Raw genomic sequence first — 20215 nt, forward strand, 5'->3', positions numbered from 1 at the left:
GAGTAAATTGAAGTAAAAGAGAAATTAGGATCTAACACAGAGCGGGGGGGAGGTATAGCTCAAGTGGTAGAGTGTATGCTCAGCATGCACAGGGTCCTGGGTTCAATTCCCAGTACCTCCTCTAAAAATGAATAAGTAAACCTAATTATCTGCTCTCCACCAAAAATAAAAGAAAATGAAATTGTGATGAGGGTTAAAAAAATTTAACAAAAAAATTAAATTAAATTAAATTAAAAAAAAAAAACAAAAACAGAACCGGGGTGTGTATTACACACATACAGAGTTGTGAAAAATGCCCGAGCTACATAATTAAGTGAAAAACAAAACTGCTGAACAATATGCAATCCCATTTGTATAGGAAGAAAAGGACTTGTGTGTACTTTTTCTTATCTAGACAGAATAGTTCTCAACAATTCCGTAATGGAAACAGCTCATGTGTAATGGATCTTTACCACATATAGAATGCTTACACAGATTATTTGATTCAATACCCACAGCAACCCTATTAGAGTAAGAATCACTTTTCTAACTGTCCTGCAGGTAAGAGAACTGAGATTTAGAGAGATTGAGTAACAGGCTGAAGGTCCCAAACTGAGGGAGCTGAGCAGCAGAAGCAGGGTGTGGGCCAGGCAGGCTGGTTCCAACACTTGCTCACCTCCGCAGTTTGCAATACTGGTAATAGTGAAAGTGCAAATGAGAGATTCAGACCCAGCCAGGTTGGCGAGGTGCTTTCAGTAAATAATGCTGAAGCGCCAGACGTTGTCATGTTCCTGTCTGGGCATCTCTGATGAGTTGCAGACAATCAGCTCTTTATCACATCCCAGCCAAGGAAAGGAGTGTTTTCCTTTTGAACAACCTAACACAATTAATGAATGAGCTTCCACTTCCTTCTCTGAGCCAGGAAAAGCAAAAGACTAGATCCCAGTTCAAGACAGCTCATCCTTACCTGTCATGAAGGCCACCAAACAAAAAATTGCTGTGTGTCTTTTGAAAGAAGAGGGAACCAATTAGAAATGAATTCTCATATCTGAGCTGGAAAACTTTCCCAGATCCATTTATTTTCTCTCCCTCTCTTTGCCTGGTTGGAAAAGACAGGGAGGGCTTCCTTCTGCTCACTTGACCCTTTAAGCCAGCGGCTATGACACACTTTGAAGTGTCTTATGATTACAAGGCTTATGATGATAAATACATTGGAGGTGAGGCTGGTTAACACATGGTGGAAACAAATACCGTCTCTGAGGCTGTGACTCGGATAAGAGACAGGTTAAGCCGAGCTCTACCAAAAGCAGACGAATAAGTAAGGGGTCCGAGGCCGTCCTAAAGGGGGTCATACATCGGGGTGGAATGGAGGGGTTAGAGAAAAATTCTTGGATTTCACTTCCAGTAGCAAAAACTGTACCTTTTCCTTGTATTCTGTGTCTCTTTTGAATTGAGCCTTCTAAAAAGAACCTGTTAATTTTTTTTTAAAGTATCATTAAAGAGCTGGGGGAGACTAAAGAAAGAAAAAAGAGAACCCCACTGGGGTGGGGTTGGGTATAGCTCAGGGGTAGAGTGCATGCTTAGCATGCTTAAAGTCCCAGGTTCAATTCCCAGTACTTCCACTGAAAAAAGTAAAAAATAAAATACATTTTTAAATAATAATAATTTTTTTTAAAAAGAAAGAAACCCCTACCAACAGTGAGATTTTCCAGCAAGGCTTCTATTAGTATTTACTTGGCTAATTGTCTAGTGTTGACATAAACACACCGCCCTTGGTGAGATACTGAAATTGTGAAAGTTGCCCCACCAGTTACAAGGAGCCGGTTGGAGCCACAGCTCCCAAATTCCTTCTTTGAAGGCTGGGACTGAGCCCAGTTTTGTCTTCTCATTGTCCGTCTGTCATTTCCCACCAGGTAAGGTCAGCATGCTGACGGACAGCACTGTGGTTCGCGTTGCCGTGGAAACATCCTCAGGTCAGGTGGAAGTAGAGCTGACCCCCTCAGTGGAGATCCCCACCGCCTGGTCCAAGAAAGCCCAGTGGCCTTCGTGTCTGAAGCGCTGGCCTGCCCCAGAGAGAGTGCAGTGCGTCAAGGTATCAGCGTGCAGGGCCCCGGCCCACCAGAGACGCTCTCAGCCTAACCAGCCACGGCACCGCTGGCTGCCAGCCAGCTCCGGAAGGAAACTGGGACTTCACTAGGTCCCCAGAACCTGCAGTGGCCCCCGAGAACCTGTTATAAATGCAGATTCCCGGGCCCTGCTCTGGACCTCCTGAATGAGACTCGGTGGGCAGGGCCCAGCAATCTGTGTTCTCACACGCCCTCCAGGGGACTCTGGGGCAGGCTCAAGTGGAAGAAGCACTGCCCAAGAGAAAGTGGACACAGCCTCCCCAGTTAATTGCCCACGTGCCGGGGCTGGCCCTGAGGCTCCCTCCGTGTCCCCACGTGGGATGGGCTGCCCGCCCGGCAGCAGGTCCCCGACTCTAGTGGACTGCTTCGGAGATGGCTTTCTCCTCGGCCAGCATCATCCTTCTCATTTCCCACTGTTTTTCTCTTCCCCCAGTCATTTGGGTTTAGCTTGTTGGCCTGTTCAAACTATCACTGGCAGCTGAGCTTCCTGCGGGCCGAGCAGGTGCTGCTGGAGCAGCTGGATGAGGACGGGGGCTGCCGCAGGAAGTGCTTTCAGGCCCTGCGGCAGATGAAGGAAGACGTCTGGTGTCCCGGGAAGAGGCCTGTTCTCACGTCCCACCACCTGCAGGTGAGTGTGTGGCCGCAGTCCAGGCGGCCAGGGCTACTGGGGCTGGCCGGGTCCCTCTGCATCCTGCATAGGGTGGCCAGAGCCCCTTGGAGCAGGGGGCTGTGTGTGACAAATAGGAGGGGGCACTGGCGTCTGCATTTGCCATCTCACAAATGATCACTCCTCACGGAGGTACACAGCCCTGCCCGGCTGTGGGTGTCCACAGCACCTCTGCCCAGGGTCACTGTCCTCCGCCTCTTCCCTCTCCCCTTCCAGTTCCCCTCTTCCCTTTTTTCCTTTCTGTCTCTACTTCTCTCTCCACCCCACCCCACTCCCCTCCCCTCCTCCTTTTATTTCACTCAACCATCAGCAAACCAACACAAGTGCCCGCTATGCTGCTGAGGTTCAGAAGTGAATTACAGTACATGGTGTCTTCCCTGAGAAATCTATAGTCTGGTGAGTTGCTGGAACCTCAGCTGGATCCACATTTACCCTCATGGTATGACTCACTCAGGCCCCACCTGAGCCCAAGTGCAGCCACTTAAGACACACACTCTGTGCAGAGGAGGAAACCAGGAAATGTTGGGCAGAAACATGGCGGCAAACCTCAACTTCCCAGTTGCAGATCATCAGGCGACAGTTTTCCCTTGCTCCGCCTCCCCCTGCCCCAGACCCAACATTATACAGCCACGAATGCAGTCACTCACTCGCTCAGCCAGTGTTTACTGAGATCTCCGTGGGCCCGTCGCCTGCCCCCGGCACCTGCTCCGTGCCGTGCACCTGGAGGTACAAGGTGAACAAACGCAGACATGCTTCCTGCTCTCGTGGAGCTTGTGGTCCAGCGGGGGAGACAGGCTTGGTCAGACAGTCCTGCAGGTGTGCGTGGAATTGTGCCATGTGGGGAACGCTGGGGAGGAGCGTTGCTCTTTGCAGGCTCAGGGCAGCAGAACCTCACCCGGACTAGGGGATCAGGGGCTCCCCCTTTGACCACACTCTCAACTCCTCTTTCTCAAATTTCCAACAACACATGGTGAGCTGGACACTCACGCAACACCGAGTGCAGCTCACTGGGGTTGGGAGGTAGCAGACTCTTGCAGACTGCACCCCCAGAGCTAGCATCCTTCAAGAGCTTCAGCCCTTCTCCCTGACCTTCCGCACAGGGGAGAGCAGGTCCCTGGGGCGTGGGGCACCTTCCTTTCACGCTCCTCCCTGTGCCTCATCTCATTCAACTATTTCCCAGCCCTGTGTTCCTCTTTCAGCTCGAAGGCAAGCTATTTAAGGGCAATCAGCGCCCTTCTTATCTCTCCCTGTGCTTTGTATGTAGTAGTTGCTCAGTAAATATTTACTAATCCTACGAATGAGTGACTTCACATTTTATTCCAGTTTTCCCTCTACAAAATTGCTAGCATTTGCTCTGTTTTCTTATCTTCTCTGATAACCTCTTCTCCCTGACCTGCCCAAGAATCTATCAACGTCTCATGCTGGGGCCTCTCTTTTCTGTTTCATTATTCTCAGTGTGAATGCACACACCCTAAAAACACACCCCTGTTCTCCTGGATTGAAGACACGTACTTTCTGAAGATAGTTTAATACATTTGGGGGATTTAGCTTGCTTCTTGCCTGCCTTTCTGCAGGCCACCCTAGGCAGAGTCAGAGCTGGGAGGGAACCTCTTCTGTCTCATATCAAAACTCGTACTCTTAACCGTTGAGTTCGTTGCTCTGCAATTAAGATGGATAGAAACGCTTTCAGTAGCATGGGTATTTTCGGCAAGGTTGAATAGGGCCACCACGGGCCTCGCAGCCCTTGACTGCTCTCAAAACTGCATTCCATCCAGGATTTACTTGTATTCCTGTGGCTCCTAAATCATTTGGAGGATTTCAAGGCAACTCCTTCAAGGTTCTCTGTTTCAGTCTTCCCTAATCCACCCATGTGGCAGAATAAAACTGTGCATTCTCAAGAATGGGCATTTTAAAAGGGGGTTATCTGTTGAGAGACAGAAAAAGCACTGGCTGCCTTTTCCACTAGTCTTCCACTGCCGGTCCAAGGGCAGAATTCTCCCACATGTTGGGACTGGGATGGACGTGGCTGATGGCAGTGTGGTGGTAGGCAACATTCTGGATGAAGCTTGAGCTCTCAGATCCTCGCCAAGGCTTTGATCTAGGCTTTAAAACAGCACCAGGAAGGATGTGCCAGTCGCGGTCCCCTCACTTTAAGGCTGAGCCTCTCCTGTAAGGTCTTCACCTCCTTCCCAAAAAGGCTCCTCCCTCAAAGCGACTGCAGGTGAAGTAAGAACTTACCTTTCATTGGCTCATATATTCTTAAACCCACTCAAAGGCAAACCTGTAAGAGGCTTGCTTATAATAGGCTTAACTGATTGTTTGCTTAGGGAGATAAAAGCTTAACTACAAGAGGAATTAAAACATGTTTTTATATCTAGGTTATCTTGACTAGCAGGAAATTATCTCCAGCTCATTTACTCAAAACAATAAAATCTAAGTCAAAACACATTCAGTATCCTGCTGTGAACCTAAAACTGCTCTTTTACTTTTTAGTAAAGACTATATTTTTAAAATACGCGACGTCTAAACCCAAACATTAATTATTTCACTGAGTCAGTCAGCGTTTGTTGACTGCCTCCCACGGGCCAGTCCCTCTGTTCGAAGTTAGTGACATCACAGGGAATAAAACAGGCAGTCCCCTGCTCACGTGGAGCCCACCGGATAGTAGGGGATGGCACAACCACGTGGGAAAATGACTGCTGCTGTTGTCACTGCTGCTTATGAGAAGGATGTGACAAAGGGAGTGTTAAAGGGTGTCATCAGGAGCTCTGCTCTGATGGATGAGTTTCCTGGACAGGTCGGGGGAGGAAGTACGCTCTGTACAGAAGAAGTAAGATGCGAAGGGTCCTGGGATGGAAGACAACATGAAACGAGGCCAGTATGGCCAGAAGGAGAGAATGAGGGACAACCTAGGGCAAAGTGAGGCTGGCAAGGAAGGGAGGGACCAGACCTTGTAAACCAAGCCATGCTCAGGATTGTGTTTTTAATTAACAAACACCAGGAAGTATTTTAGACAAGAAGAAACATAGGAAGATTGATATTTCAGAAAGATCACTTCGGCTGCAGTGTGGATGGCGAGATAGGATGGCGACATCATGGGGCAGAGTGAGTGGATGGCTGGGGCAGAGGTCCAGGTGAGACGGCATGGAAGAGGGTGATGATGTCGGCCCTGAGAAGAAGTGGGTGGATTTGAGAAATACGTTGGCAGGAGGATTGGCAGGACTTGATCAGAGGTGGTGAGGGAAGGGGATGACTCCTAGGTTTGTGTCTTGCACAAGGAGCTGGAAAGGCAACTCTGGAAGCACACCAGGTGTGTGGGGGAGGGCCACGAGTTCAGTTTGGACATGTTGACTGAGATAACTTTCAGAGTGCCGAGAGAGAGCAGGTAAGGGGCTCAGAGGAGAAGTGAGAACTAGAGGGAGGAAAGGGCAGGTCATCTATATTTGGTGGGGATTAAATCCTCCTTTGTGGAAAGAAGATAAGTAAGAGGAGACGAGGGCGTGCAACTGAGCCCCCAAAACTCCAACACCAGGGCAGGTGAAGGAGGGTGAGCAAGCCAAGGAGTAGCTGTACTGCTCAGAGAAACCCAGAGAGTATGATGGCTTGGAAGCCAAGTGGAGGATGGCTTAAGAGGGAGAGTGCGGAGGAGAGAACCACATTCTGCTGAAAGGTCAGGTAGGGTGGAGCCTGGAAGAGGCCTGTTGGATTTAGCAACAGGAGGATCATTGGACCTTAAAGAGAGCAGCTTTTGAGGACTGATGGGGTGGATTAAGGCAGGGAATCGGAGGAAAGGAAATGATGACATTATTGAGATGATTCTTTGTAGAAACCTGGATTTGCAGAGAGGTGAGAGTGCACCTCTGGATTTGCAGGAGGGAGGCATGAGATTGCAGGGACAGGAAAACTTGAACAGATATAAAAGCCAGTGAGAAGGGGAGGGTATAGCTCATGTGGTAAAGCACATGTTTAGCATGCACAAGGTCCTGGGTTCAATCCCCAGTACCTCCTCTAAAAACAAATGAGTAAACCTAATTACTTCCTGCCCCCTCAAAATAATAATAATAATAATAATAATAATAATTTTAAAAAGCCAGTGAGAAAGAGGGAAATCAATCATTTACTGGAATAAATAAATCCTGGAAGAGGAGAGCCCAGCCCTGCAGAGGGATTTGCCCCTGCTAAGAGGGTGCAGAGAGGAAGATGCTGATGAAGGCAGGATGCTGGTTCATGGGCACGCGGGTTTCCGGCAAAGCATCTGCAGGGGATGGGAAATTGAATATTTAAGGAGAGTGGTGATCATTGGAGATGCCCGTGAAGAGAGAATAAAGTACCAAAGAGGCGTAGGAGACCCGCAGGATGAGGCTGAGGGCCCACCTGAGGTTGGGCATCGTGAATCCATGGCAGAACCAGCTTGCCATGGGCGGTCCTGCCTCCTGCTTCTGAGGCCACGTGAGTTGAGTCACGTTCCTGAAGACACTCTCCTCAGTCGCCCCAAAGGATCGATGTCTGACACCACCTCTTCCTTCCACAGACAGTGCTCTTCTGGACTTGCGAGAAGTATCCCGACCCGAAGGACTGGCGGGTCTTCAGCAAAGCGTTCCTGCGCCTGGTGAGGAAGCTGCACAAGTGCGTGAGCCAGCACTTCCTGAAGCACTACTTCGTGCGCAAGGGCAACCTCCTGCAGTACGCCAGCCCGGCCAAGCTGGACGCCGTGGCCCAGAAGCTGGCCTCCTTCCTGAAGGACCCCCGGATCAGCCTGCCTTGAGGCTGCCCTCCCTGCCTGGGAGGCTCGTGGATACAGCATTCGGGCTTGACCTCACTCTCTGTGGATCCGAGGCCAGCATCCTGCCCAGGAAAGAAACAAGGGACGGCAGAAGAAATTACATCAACCCGTAGCACTTCGGGGGGTGGTGGGGAGGACTGTGCTCCAAGACGTCTGGCCCAGGCCTCCCTGGAGCCAAGCAAGCATTTCTGGCCCCACGAGCTACCTCTCTTGGGCGGCCCTCACCAAGCCTCCCCAGGCTGTAGATTGTGAACTGATGACAGTTCTGAATGTATTTTCCCTTGCTCAGGCTCTGATTGTCTGATGGGGAGGATGTAGACCAGAACCCCTGAAGGCTAGGCATCACGCCTGCTGCCCAGGAATGGTTCTCTAGCCCACTGACCATGGGCTCGTTATTTTTCCATTTGTAAAATGGGATTGTTAATGTGCCGCCCTCAGAGCAGGGCTATGAGCCTCCAGGACTGCACTGCCGCCCTTTCAAGGGGAAGGCGCTGGATCTACACAGATGTCCATTGGTTTAGTGGCCAGTGTTTGCATCATCAGTACCTTCGCCACTGGCTCGGTGATTACGTCTGAGGGGTTAACATGCCTGTGTTGCCCCTGGGGCCCTCCAGTCGTAAACGGGGGTTCAGGCTTGTGGCCCTGCTTCCCGGGTGTTCTCTAAGAAGGGAGGAATGGTTCTGATGAGGTGTCAGTCAATGGTGAAATTGCAGCGACCCCCATGACTGCCCTTCCTTGCTTCCCATGCCGTGGGCCAGGGATGGGACTGCCTTCTGTTTATGGAATGAACTGGGTACTGTGATCTGCACGGAGTGACTTTGGTGTTGCTCACCTCTCAGTTCCTTCCTGTGCTCACTTCCTTCGTTCACTCATTCACTGATACATGTGTGCTCTTCAGGCCCTGGGGATGCAGCAAAGAGCAAGATGGACAAGGACTTACCCAAGGTGGATGATGCCTCATGGTAGAGACAGGAAATGAACAGCAGACCAATACACATGATTGTTACAAACTGTAGCACGTGCTCGAGCAGAATATTGGAATAGAGCCACAGAGAGATCCCTGAAGGATGAAAAGGCAAACAGCTGAAAGGGAAGGAAAGGGGGCCGAGGGCAGACTTGGAGGGGCCGGCGTGAGTCAGGTCACTTGGCCTTGTAAAGCTGGTGAGGAATTTGTATTTTACTCTGAAATCAAAGATGTGACGTTTGACCTCATCAGAGGCAGAAGGGTGCTATGATTTGATGTGCATTTTAAATGCCCGTTCTAGCAACTGTGTAAAGGGGGTCTGGGGACCCATGCGAGGATGGGGACACTGACGGCCCTTGAGCCCACCTGTTCTGAATTTCGCTGCGGTCCTCAAGGCCGCACATCCTGTGAAGCACGTTGACCAGGAGCTGCGGGAGTTCTCAAGAGGTCAGTGGTTTCTTCTGGCACTTATATATGCTTCTCCCTAATTACTTAGAACATTTTCCCCAGACATATAATTTCTAAAGGCATGAACTGCTGATTTTTTTTAAGTCACATTTGAAAATGAAAACAATTATTTTTACAAAAATGTTGTCAGCAAGTGGTGGGGTCTTTGGACTACCACCTAGGAAATCATGGTTTTAAAAAGTTGAACAAACCTACAGTAAGTTTATAATTTTTGAAAGCATGAAATGATGAGCAAACCAGTATTTTGTTGGGTCGTCAAAACCTGCATTCAATTTCTCATGTTCCTAGATCTTGGGAAATACAATTTTTGAGAAGGCGGCAGGTGTGTTTTTTTAATGATGAAACCACTGGAAGCAAGTTTTAAAACAGCTGCACAGGCACAGAATGCGACAAAGTGAAAGCTGACTGCCTGTACCGTTGGTTTGAAATGTGTGTATGTGTATGGAAGGGAGTGGGACTGATAAACTCCACAGTCTGATTCCAGGAGATTCTTGCCTCGTTTCCCTATAGATTTGTGTTTTTTGAAGGGAAGTAGGGCTTTTGGCAGATTCCTGGGCATTCCTAAAGCTGGCCAGCAGAGGGCAGCAGGGGACTGCATATGAAAAGAGCCAGGTTCCCACCCATAATCCCCAGAGCCCAGCAGGTGTCACCCTCTCCAGCCCATAAGTTGCATCTGGCTTCTAAAAGGGGATCAGGGACAGGATTTCAACTGATGCTAAATTGTTGGCCTTTCCTGCCATTTTGGCCAAAATTACAGTCTTTCTGATTAAAGCTCAGATTTAAAAAGGGAGTCTATGAGAGGATAGTCCATCTATTCTGTTTCCGGGACTGACTGCACAGCTCTGAAAAGTCTGATAATATTACTCCTTTATTTGGGTCAGCTTTTTTTTTTTTTTTAATTCTCCAAAAGCCCTTTCCATTCATTTCCACTCTTCTAGACCCAGGACTGTGTTTTAGTGGAATGATGGGCATTCAGATGCTGAGACTGATCTGCTTGTATTTGCATCCCAGCTCTGACAAGGTAACTGCGTGCCCTTGGCCGGTTGTTCAACCTGAGTCTCCATTTCTTTATGGGCATTGTTATGGGCTGAATTGTGTCCCACTCCACCCCCTACCCCCGCCCCCAAATTCAGGTGTTGAACCTGGAGCCCCCAGTACCTCAGAATGTGACTGTATTTGGAGCTGGGGCATTTAAAGGGGCAATTAAGTTAAAATGAGGCCGGAGGATAGAGTCCTAATCCAGCAGGGCTGATGTTTAGAAGGGGAAGAGACGCCATGAGCAGGCGTGCAGAGGAACAAAGGCCGCCTGCAAACCAAGACAAGGACTCAGGGGAAACCAGCATTGCCAGCACCTCGGCCTTGGGCTTCCAGCCTCCAGAACCGTGAGAAAGTCATTTTCTGTCGTTTGGGTCATGCCGTCTGTGGCACCTTGTTATGGTGAGCCTGGGAAGCTAGTGGCTTCTAAGCGATTCTATACCTCACCACTTTGATGGGGGAGACGGACAGAATACTGGATGTAAAAGGCTCTTCATTTACACCTGGCACTCAGTAGCCGTTGAATACACGTTCAGCGTTTTAGAAGTCTGCTCCTCACGTCCACTGGTCCACCCCTGCCATTTCCGCCAACTACCCCTACTGCACAGATAAATCTCTCGTAAAGGAATTGGAAACCATCACAAGGAAAACCTGCGCAAAATTCCACCAGCTATTCCACAAACCCATCTTTTCCTTTGTCTCTCTTGCTGCAATAGGGGAAGCATCTCTCCTGATTTTTCCATGTGCGATGGACTGGTGCCTCCCAGGCGCTCCGGCCGTCTTACCACGTGTTTCCTATAGCATCCTCCACAGCTTCCCCCTCCACCACGTGCCTCTCTCTCCCCTTTCTCTCTCTGGCTTCCCGAGTTACTACATACATCCTTACCTCCTCACACTTCTTTTATTGTAAAAAGTCTCATACATGTGAGAGTCTACACTGTTTCAAGAATTATAATAAAACAAATACCAATATACTCACTATCTGGGTGAAAAAACAGAATTCTCCTAGGTGCCCCTTCCATTCCCTCGCCCCCTCCCTCCCTGGCATAGATAATCATGATGCCAAATGTTCTGAGTCATCCTGCTGTTTTTCTGTAGTGCTACCACCTGCCGTGTCTCACTGAACCTCAGCCTCCAGCAATCGTGAGGTGCATCAGTATTTCATGTCTAAGAAAGAAAAAGCGCTGTTAAGGCTGATGACAACACACAACTGCTTATAAGATGCATCCTTATTTTAGAGAGATTAAAAGGTGAACAAGTGTATTTTAGAATCAACAAAATAATGACCTGCATCCATCCTGATGTCTTTTTCATTTTGTCTGGTTTTAAGTTTTATGTAAACGGAGCCAGACTGAATGAAGCCTTCTGTGATTTGCTTCTTATGTCCACAGTGTGCTTGTGAGACTCTCCCCTGGGCGGCTGTGGTGTGTTCCTTTTAGCTGCTTTACACTATTCCAGTGTAAGATTATGCCAGTTTATATATTTATGTTACTGCAGTTGTTGGGCATTTGGGTTGTTTCTAGCTTCAGTGTTCTGAACTGTTTTTATGCATTTTTTTTACGCATGTCTTCTGATGCACTCAGGTCTTTTAAGGGCCTACACATAACAGTGAAGTTTCAAGGAATAAATGTATGTTTAAATGTATGAGATAATGTCATCATATTTTCTGAAGGGATAACAGTGATCTAAATTCTTCCTTTTACTGTTAGTGAATTCTCAGTGGCTTTCTCGATTATAATGGAGCACATTTTGTGTCAGGTTTAAGAAACTTTTCCTATTTTGTTCTCTAAAGTTTTACAGTCACACCTTCCACCAGAGTTAGGAAGTGCCCTCTATTTTTTCTATTCTATTCCACTTCAAGCATAAATTATTCTTGAAAGTTTGGTAAAACTGATCTAAGAAGCCAGGTGGGTCTTGTGTTTTCTTTCACAGAAGATCTTAAGCTATTCATTTATTTTCTTTTAGGGATAAAGGATATTCAGGTTTTCAATTTCTTCTTGAACCGGTGGTGTCAATTTGTATTCTACTAGAAATGTATCTGTGTAATCTAAGCTTTCAAATTTATTGACCAAATTGTTCATAATATTTTATTATTATCTATTTTAAATGCATGCGTCCGTGCACATCTTTCTTGATAATCAGAGACTCATCAAAGAAGATTAGTTTTTGTTGATCCTATCCATTGCAGACTTGCTTTCTGTTTCATTAATTTCTGCTCATCTCTCTCTGTCCCCCTATTTTCCTTAGCTTTATTCTGATGTTCTTTCTATAACTTCCTAAATTAGTGCTTAGCTCAGAAATCCTCAGCTTTTCTTCTTTTCTAACTACTTAAACGTCCTGGTCATACCACGTCAGTGGAATTTTACAATGGTTTTGGTATATTTCACAAGTTTTCATCTTCTTTCAATTCTGTTTATTTTCCAATTTCTACCATGACTTCCTCTTTGACTCATGAGGTGCTTAGAAGTTTTTAAAAAGTCTTGTTTTTGTATATTTCATATATATTTCATATATTTCATATTTATTGGGTTTCCTGGTTATGCTTTTGTTACTGATTTCTAGCTAAATTGCCTCGTTAAAAAAAAAGTGGTCTGAAAGTCCTCAGTCCTTTGATACCCCTTGAGGCCAGCTTTTTAACCTAGCATTTCTGCACTGTTCTATGTGCATACAAAGAAGGTATGCAAGTTTAGATGCAACGTTCAAGAAATGTCAGTTAGATCTCACACTGCTCAAATTTTCCATGAAACACAGATTTCCTTTTGACTGCATTTTCCACCATTTACTGAGAGAGTTGTTTTAAAATCTCCCATTATGAATGTGGATTTTTCCATTTCTCCTTATCATTCTGTCAAACTTTTACTTGGTATATTTTGAGATGATATTGTTAGGGACATACAGGTTTAGAATTTTTATGTCTTTCTATTTAAAGATGCTATCATTATAAGGTGACCTGTTTAAAAACTCTTGTACACATTTTGCCTAAACATTGATTTTTGTCTGGTGTTAATACAGGGACACCACTTTGTGCTGGTTACCTCTTGCCTAGCATATCTTTTTCCATCCTTTACCTTTCAGTCTATCTGTGTCTCCATGTGGTTGATAAGAGTCTCTTGTAAACAACCGATTTTCTAAAAAATCCCATCTGACAGTTGAGGGCTTCACTTCTAATGCTTAGTCCGTTTACATCTGTTCTGATGAATAATGCATTTGGATTTATTTGCTTAGCTCTTGTTATACACTTTCTACTTGACCCATTTCTTCCTCTGCCTTCCTTTTACCCTCTAAAAAAGTAATTTTTTTTTCTTTTTCTTTTTTTCATCCTTTTTCCCCCTTACTAGTTTGGAAGGCTCATATCCCATCTCTGTCCTTTTAATAGTTGCCAAGGCTATTTGTACATATAGACTAAATTCTAGAGTTAAAAGTCAACAACACCTTTACCCTCCTTTCTAGCAAGATAGGCTTGGCTCCTGCTGGGCCCCCTCCCATGGTACCTACTGCTGTAACCCAGGATTTTGGTTCTAGCCTGTCTGCCATCCCCCCACCCCCCACAGACAAACACATATATAAATGGGTATTTTATTAATATTTTATAAATAATATTTTATAAGTATATATTATAGATATTTGTTTTAAGTGTTACATTATAATTTTATAATATTATATAAATATTCTATTTTGTAAATAATAATTATTCTTTTCTTATTTTACTTATATACCTGCCACTCTGTTTACTCGCCATTTCTTCTGAATCTCAAACTTCCAGGCGGGGGTCATTTAGCTTCCGCCTGGACTGCATGCTCCAGCATGTCCTGTAATGAGAGGACTCAAGGGTCAGCTCTCTGTCTTTATTTGTCCAAAATTGTCCTCATTCACCTTCATTCTCGAGAGTTCCTCTGGGTGTTCAGTTTTAGGTTCCCACCGTTTTTCTCAGCAGGTTGAAGATATTTTCCACTCTCGTCTGGCTTCATGGTTGCTGTTTACAAGTCAGTCTTTGTCAGGCTGTTGTAGACAATTTGTGTTTCTTTGTGGAGTGGCTGCCTTCTCTCCCCCGCTGCTTTTCATTTCTTCTCTGCCCCCTCCCCGTCCTCCTTCCCCTCCTCCTTCTCCTTCCTCCTCTTCTTTTCTCTCTCTCTCCCCTCTCCCCTCCCGTCTCTCTTTTTCTTTGGATTTGTTAGGCTTCCTAAATCCAAGGAATTATCTCCAGTATTTTGGAAAAATTATCAGCATTTAACACTGAATGTTGCCTCTTTCCCATTCTCTCCCTGTTCCATTCTAGAAGGAAATGCAATTTCAAGGTAGAGTGTATCATGCTACCCTCTGGCCTTTTAACTTTTATAATTGGCATATCTTTATCACTCCGAATGGCATTCTCAATCATTTCTTTGGCTCTGTCTGCTAGTTGAATAATTCTCTCTTCAGCTGCATCTTCTCTAGTGTTTAATCCATCCACTGAGTCATACATTTTTAGTGTTATGGTCCTCATTTTCAGTATTTGGTTATTTCTCACACCTGCCTGTTTTTATTCTTTAAAGTCTCTTATTCCTGCTCATGTTGTTAAGCCTCTCTTCTTGTTGAAGCTAACTAAACATAATTATTTTATACTCTCCATCTGAAATGCAAATATCCAAAATCTTTGGTTGTTTTTGCTGTCTATTTTTTTTTTTTTGTTTATTTTCTACTGATTGTCAGTCATAGAGCTTGTTTCCTTGTATGTTTTGTAAATTTTTAAGGTGAACTATTCATTTTTGCTTGAAACTTTGTCCGTGAGAATTTTTCGAGGTCTGGATTGAAGTTGTTTGAGGTACCTAGAAAGGATGTTCTTTACATTCTGCTGGTTATCTGAGAGTATTGCCAAACCAAAACCATTTAAATTAAATTTAAATGCTTGAGATTTTTCAAGCCAACAGACAGATGAATTCGGACAGAAAATCTGAGGCTGGGGGGAGGACATAGCTCAAGTGGTAGAGCGCATGCTTCACATGCAGGAGGTCCTGGGTTCAAGCCCCAGAATCCCCATTAAAATAAATAATTAAATAAGTAAACCTACTGCCCCCCCCCAAAAAAAACCACTAAAACTGAAAAAAGGAAACATTTGAGGCTTGCTTATGGTTGCAAATCCTGGGAGGATTGTTTTCCCTCCACCCAGAGCCAAGGTCAAGCCAAGCTAATTGCCTTCTTCATGGCAGATTTATTCCTATTCACTTTTATTCTGAGGATATAGCCTTCTGAGCTCCAGATGTATGCAGGAGAATACCGCTAGGCTTTGCTCCGTGGTATTATTTCATGATCATGATCTCATCCATCCCCTAGACTTGCACAGCAGCCAGTGGAAGGCCTGGGGCTCCAGGAGGCAGCATACCCTTAGGTAAAAGCGATCTTTGTTCACTCATCCGCCAGGGTTCCTAGTTCAACTTCATTATTGGAGTCTGTGGATTTATTGCTTTCATTCTATCTCAGGGAACCATTGATAAAGCTTTTAAAATACAAACATTTAACCCAGCATTTGAGCTTAGTTAGGAGGGTCATCGGAACACCTAATCTGCTGTACAACTAGCTATAGAGCCCAGCCCAAGCCAGCTGGAAACTTCCTTCAAACATCAGCTCAGTTGAGGCTCCTGCCCAGCCCTACACGCCAAATCCAGGGCCACTTCTCTGTCCTCATCTTGCGCAGCTTCCGCCCAGTCTACCTCTCCTCCTGTCCCACCTTCTCTAGCTTCCTGTGCCGCCTCTCTCTTGCTTCTTGCTGTGCTCCTTCCTCGTCTCCCTTCTGGCTCCTTCTCTGCCCACCCCTAAATGCTACCATTCCTCCCTCGAGGCCTCAGCCCTGGGCCCTCTTCTCTTCAGACTCTACACATGCAGCCTAAGCCATTTTACCCACTGCTGTGGCTCCAGATCCCACCTACAATCCCAGGATGTCCCAGTGCATAGCTCCAGCCAGGCCCTCCCTGGGAACTGCAGTTCATCCCTGCGGAACACCTCCAGCTGACGTTCCACAGGCCGTTCCAACCTAACAAGTGTCGCCCCTGCCCCCAGAGTCACGTAATCCTTATCGAAAACGCCTCAAACTCATACTCTGCTTTTCCAGGTCAGTCCTCAGCTCCCAGCCCTGCAGTCACATCCCGTCTCACTCACACTAACACCCAACGGCCCTGGATGAGCCGGAGCCCCCTCCTCTCTAAATCTATCTTCCCCTCCCTTTCCCCTTTCTCGCACTCATCTCCAGTCACACTGCTTCCTTCCTTGTCCTTCCTAGAACACTCTAAGCATGACTCCACCTGAGGAACGTTATACTCACTTCCCTCTGTCTGGAGACCTTCCCTAATGTCTTTGTATAAAATGGTATCCCTGGTCCCCATCCCCTCCTCACCCAGTCCTGACATGTTCCACACTCCTTCTCTGCTTTATTTCTCTCCATATCAGTTGACACCACCTGGATACTCTATTTAACTATCTATCTGTCTGTCTGTCTATCTGTCTGTCTGTCTGTCTATCTATCTATCTATCTATCTATCTATCTATCTATCTCCACCAGAGTGAAAGCTCCATAAGGAAGGGACTTTTACTTATATTTTCAAGGTTGTATCTTTACAACCCCAGGCACATAGTAAATGCCCAATAAATAATAAAAACATTTGCAAAACTTTTTCAAAAGTTGACCATTCAAGTCTCAAGTTTCTTGGACTTTGACTATGCATTAGGGTTTTTTTTTCTTTCTTTCTTTCTTTCTTTCTTTCTTTCTTTCTTTCTTTCTTCCCTTAAAAGCATTCAAATCACAGAATTTTCTAGCTTGAAGAGATAGTAGAGGTCTTTACCTTTAGAGTAAAGGACACTGAGGTTCAGACAGGTTGAATGACTGTTGGGGTGCAAATCACAAACTTTGAGGTAGTTTGTAATTGAAAGTCTAAAATGCTTTTCCTTTCAGAAATCCTTGAAGTTTCTCAAATACAAACCTAAGAAATGTAAGAAATGAAGTCTAAATCAGACTGTGGCCAGGCATACTTTTTTGGTGATTCTATCTGTGCCCTCTGCTCTGACTCAGTGCGCTCACCCTCCACCCTGTTTCCTTTTTCCTGGTGTCAGGACATCAGCGTGGGTGGGACCCCTTATGGGAGATGGGGACTTGTTTTTGTTTCTTCCCTGTCTCTCTCTCCCTTTCTCTCCCCAAAAAAGAATTAGAAGAATCCTGTCACTTCTTTTCTCTGAATTTGAAGTGTATTGGTGGGTTTAAAAGACATGGGATTGTGGAAGAATTAAGAGAAAGAACCCTAATGGCCACAGAAAGATCCTGAGTATCTCGTGGGCATCTCCTTCGCTTTACAGCTGAGAAGGCAGAGGCCAAAAGAGATGAGGGAAAATGATTTGCTCAAATGTATTATGCCCCAAACTGAACTCCCGATTTCCCCTCTCAAACCTGCCCTCACCTCCATAAATGGAATCATGATTCAACCATTCGCTTCAGCCAGAAACCCCGAAGTTGTTCTTCAGCCCCTCCTTCCATCACCCAACACTTTCAATCCACCAACAGACCGTCTTAGCTCTGCCTTCTAAATATAACCCAAGGATGAGTCCCCACACCCTCCAAGTTGTCCCCACCCCAGGCCAAGTCATCCTTTGCTCCTTTCCAGACTCTGCAGGGATTTCCTAATTGGCCTCCTTGTACCCACTCTCACCACCCCACCTGATCCCACCAGTCTTCCCCACACAAGAGCTGGAGTGGTCTTTCTCACATGCACATCAAATCATGTGTTTCCCCTGCTCCAATCCTTCCAACAGCTTCCCACCACTCTTAGAAAACACCTGAAGCTCCCTTCCATGGCTCACAAGACCCTCATGGTCTGCTTCCCCCTCTCTCTGCCCTCGCCCGCTACTATTCTCCTTCACTCCACGCCAGGGACAGGGACTCTGGCTCCCTAGTTTTGTTTCAAACACACCAAGTTCATTCCTGCCCCAGGGCCTTTGTACCTGTTGGCCCCTCTGCTCAGAAATCCGTTGCGCCATGTGTTGACACAGCCCACTCCTCCCTGGCCAGTCTAACACAGTTAGCACCCCATTGCTCTGCCCTTGTCTTGCTTTACGTTCCCCGTAGTGGGTTGCCTGGTCCCCTGTTAGGATGTAAGCTCCGTGCCGACCGAGAGTTGCCTTGCTCACTGCTGTATCTCCCGCATCCAGAGTGATGCTGGTGAACGGCAAATGTTCAATGCGTATCTGTTAAATGGATGGAAGAATGAATGATTTTGCTCCCTGACAGGCATCTGCTTCGTGGCAGGGCCTGGATCTGAACCCAGGTCTTCTGACTCTCAGGCCAGGCTCGTTCCCCTACAAAGTAACATTTTGAGAGGTTGAAGAATCATATCTATAGAGAAAGAGAAATTACCTCTGGCTCCAGAAGCTTTTTTTCCAGGAAGGGCCTGGCTCCTCTCACAGTGCAGGGCACAGCGCGGTGCAGCGGCGCTGGGGTGCTCACTCATGCTGCAGAGGGGCCGCAGGGCACCTCAGCTTCCCGCTGCTGCCAGTGGGGGTACGGCCGCCGCATATTCGTTGCAGTGCTGTTGGCCGAACACAGCTAGCTCAGCTGTGATCCAACACATGAGTTTTGTAGACTGTGAGCAGCACACACACATGCACACGGACACGCACACACACACTTTGCATTTAAACAAAGCATGTCAGAAAGGAGCTCAGGTTTTCACCCTCCCTTCCTGCCAAGCCTGGGGACAAACAGTAGTGGGCTTGGCAGAAAGTCTCTGAGTCTAGACCCTTCGTTTCCGCCCATTCAGCCAGCTTTATTTTTGGCTGTTTGACTTACTTTTGTGAGCTTGTATCTTCTGTGTTCAGAGTTGGGAACCTATGAGTCTCCAGTCAGGACCCTCCCCTTGAACACCGGTACAAAAGACCAGGTCAGAGTGCTCCAGGGAAAGAGACTGTCGTTGTAAATAGCAAAACGCCTGGACAAACCAACGCAGAACTCGTGCTGATCAGGTGAAATGGCACAGAGCGGTGTTAGGGTATTAGGTCCAGCACTCAACACACTGCGTGCTCGCTAGAGAGTGCCCCAACGTGTCCTTTCAGACCTGGGAGACCAGCCCAGCAAGCCAGGCTGCCCTGGGGGAGGAAGGCACCGCTTGCGACATTTGGGGGTGGGGGCTGGGGTCACAGGGAGCTGAGCTCGGGCTCCCGCGCCTCTTCCCGTCCTCACAGCCGCGCAGGCGGGCCCCTCCTCTGCTCTTCCTCTTCCTCTTCCCTCCCTCTCCTCGGCCCACGTGGTGAGATGCGAGGGGCATCACGAACGCTCCCTGCCCTTGACTCTCTCTGTCCAGGGGCTGCCATTAGTTGACTGGTGCCCTTGGTGACCAGGACCCGGGCTCTTAAAGGAGTGATAAAGAGCAAGAGAAGGGGGAAGCGGGCGCACTGCGGTTCAGCGCAGGAGTCCAGGGAAAGCCCTCCGCGGGCTGGGCGCGGAGGGGATGAAAAGGACCGGATCTGCGGGCGGTGGTCGTGGCGCTGCGGTTCAGGGCAGCAGGGGGCGCCCGCGGCTCCCTCTCGCGGACCTGCCGCCGCAGCCCGGACTCTGGGGAAATTCCGCCCGCCCGGAGCCAGCCAGCCGCGGGGGGCAGCCCGGGACACTGCGGACCTCGGCGCCGCTCCGCCTTCGCCCGCGGTCGCGAGCGCGCAGCACCGGCTCCCAGCGGCCCCACCCAGGTCCTGCATACTCGGGGTGACCGTCCAGCTCACTCAGTGCCCAGAAAAGCTGTTCTGATCCGCAAAGCTGACCGTGCTCCCTGGGCCCCTCTTTGCAGTGGGGATCGTTCATTGCAAGAGCGGAGGCCTGGCCACCCCAGCACAGACATCACTGGGTCCTGCGGACCCATCTGTGCCGCTGCAGGGCCCTCAGTCGCCTTCCCTGCAAGGATAGAGGGGCCGCAGAAGACGAAAGAAAGCTGCCGTGCTCTCGTAGACCCCCTTTCCTTACATAATGTCTGTAGGAAAAGGAAGGGGGAAAAAGTAGAAGCCGGAGGCGTCCTGGTAGGAGGGTAGAGGAGAAACTGGGGGGTTGTTCCAGGAAAGGGCGCCAAGATGTGCTGATAGTTTCGTTGCTCCGAGCGCATTTTGGGGGTGCTTATTTATCTCCCTTTGAGGTAGGTAGGCATCATCAACCCATTTTGCTGTTGAGCGTTTGGAGGCTGAGGGAGAAA

At 47.5% G+C, this 20215-nt stretch overlaps 1 protein-coding gene and 1 long non-coding RNA gene across 5 annotated transcripts in view; one reads left to right on the forward strand and one right to left on the reverse strand.

Annotated features, from left to right (window-relative positions):
• MAB21L3 (mab-21 like 3) overlaps window positions 1-7537 on the forward strand; it is a 56653-nt gene extending 49116 nt beyond the window's left edge. The window contains exons 5-7 of the mRNA XM_031457886.2: window positions 1893-2071; window positions 2539-2733; window positions 7304-7537. Of these exons, the coding sequence (XP_031313746.1) occupies window positions 1893-2071; window positions 2539-2733; window positions 7304-7537 (608 nt within the window). The remainder of the gene's footprint in view (window positions 1-1892; window positions 2072-2538; window positions 2734-7303) is intronic.
• On the reverse strand, window positions 1008-19483 carry LOC105089620 (uncharacterized). 4 transcript variants are annotated; one of them, XR_837197.3, is made up of 5 exons: window positions 18829-19455; window positions 18397-18568; window positions 8388-8456; window positions 3420-7617; window positions 1008-2042 (listed from the first exon to the last, which is right to left on the reverse strand). It is a non-coding gene; the product is annotated as an uncharacterized LOC105089620 (long non-coding RNA). The 4 variants fall into 4 exon arrangements; XR_010382246.1 differs by lacking the exon at window positions 1008-2042 and adding an exon at window positions 16835-16972 and having other exon boundaries at window positions 6872-7617; window positions 8388-8615; window positions 18829-19471; XR_010382244.1 differs by lacking the exon at window positions 1008-2042 and having other exon boundaries at window positions 6872-7617; window positions 8388-16972; window positions 18829-19483.
• Window positions 19484-20215: the final 732 nt, after the last annotated feature.

Source organism: Camelus dromedarius, chromosome 9, assembly GCF_036321535.1.
Source record: "Camelus dromedarius isolate mCamDro1 chromosome 9, mCamDro1.pat, whole genome shotgun sequence".
Classification (NCBI taxonomy): domain Eukaryota; kingdom Metazoa; phylum Chordata; class Mammalia; order Artiodactyla; family Camelidae; genus Camelus; species Camelus dromedarius.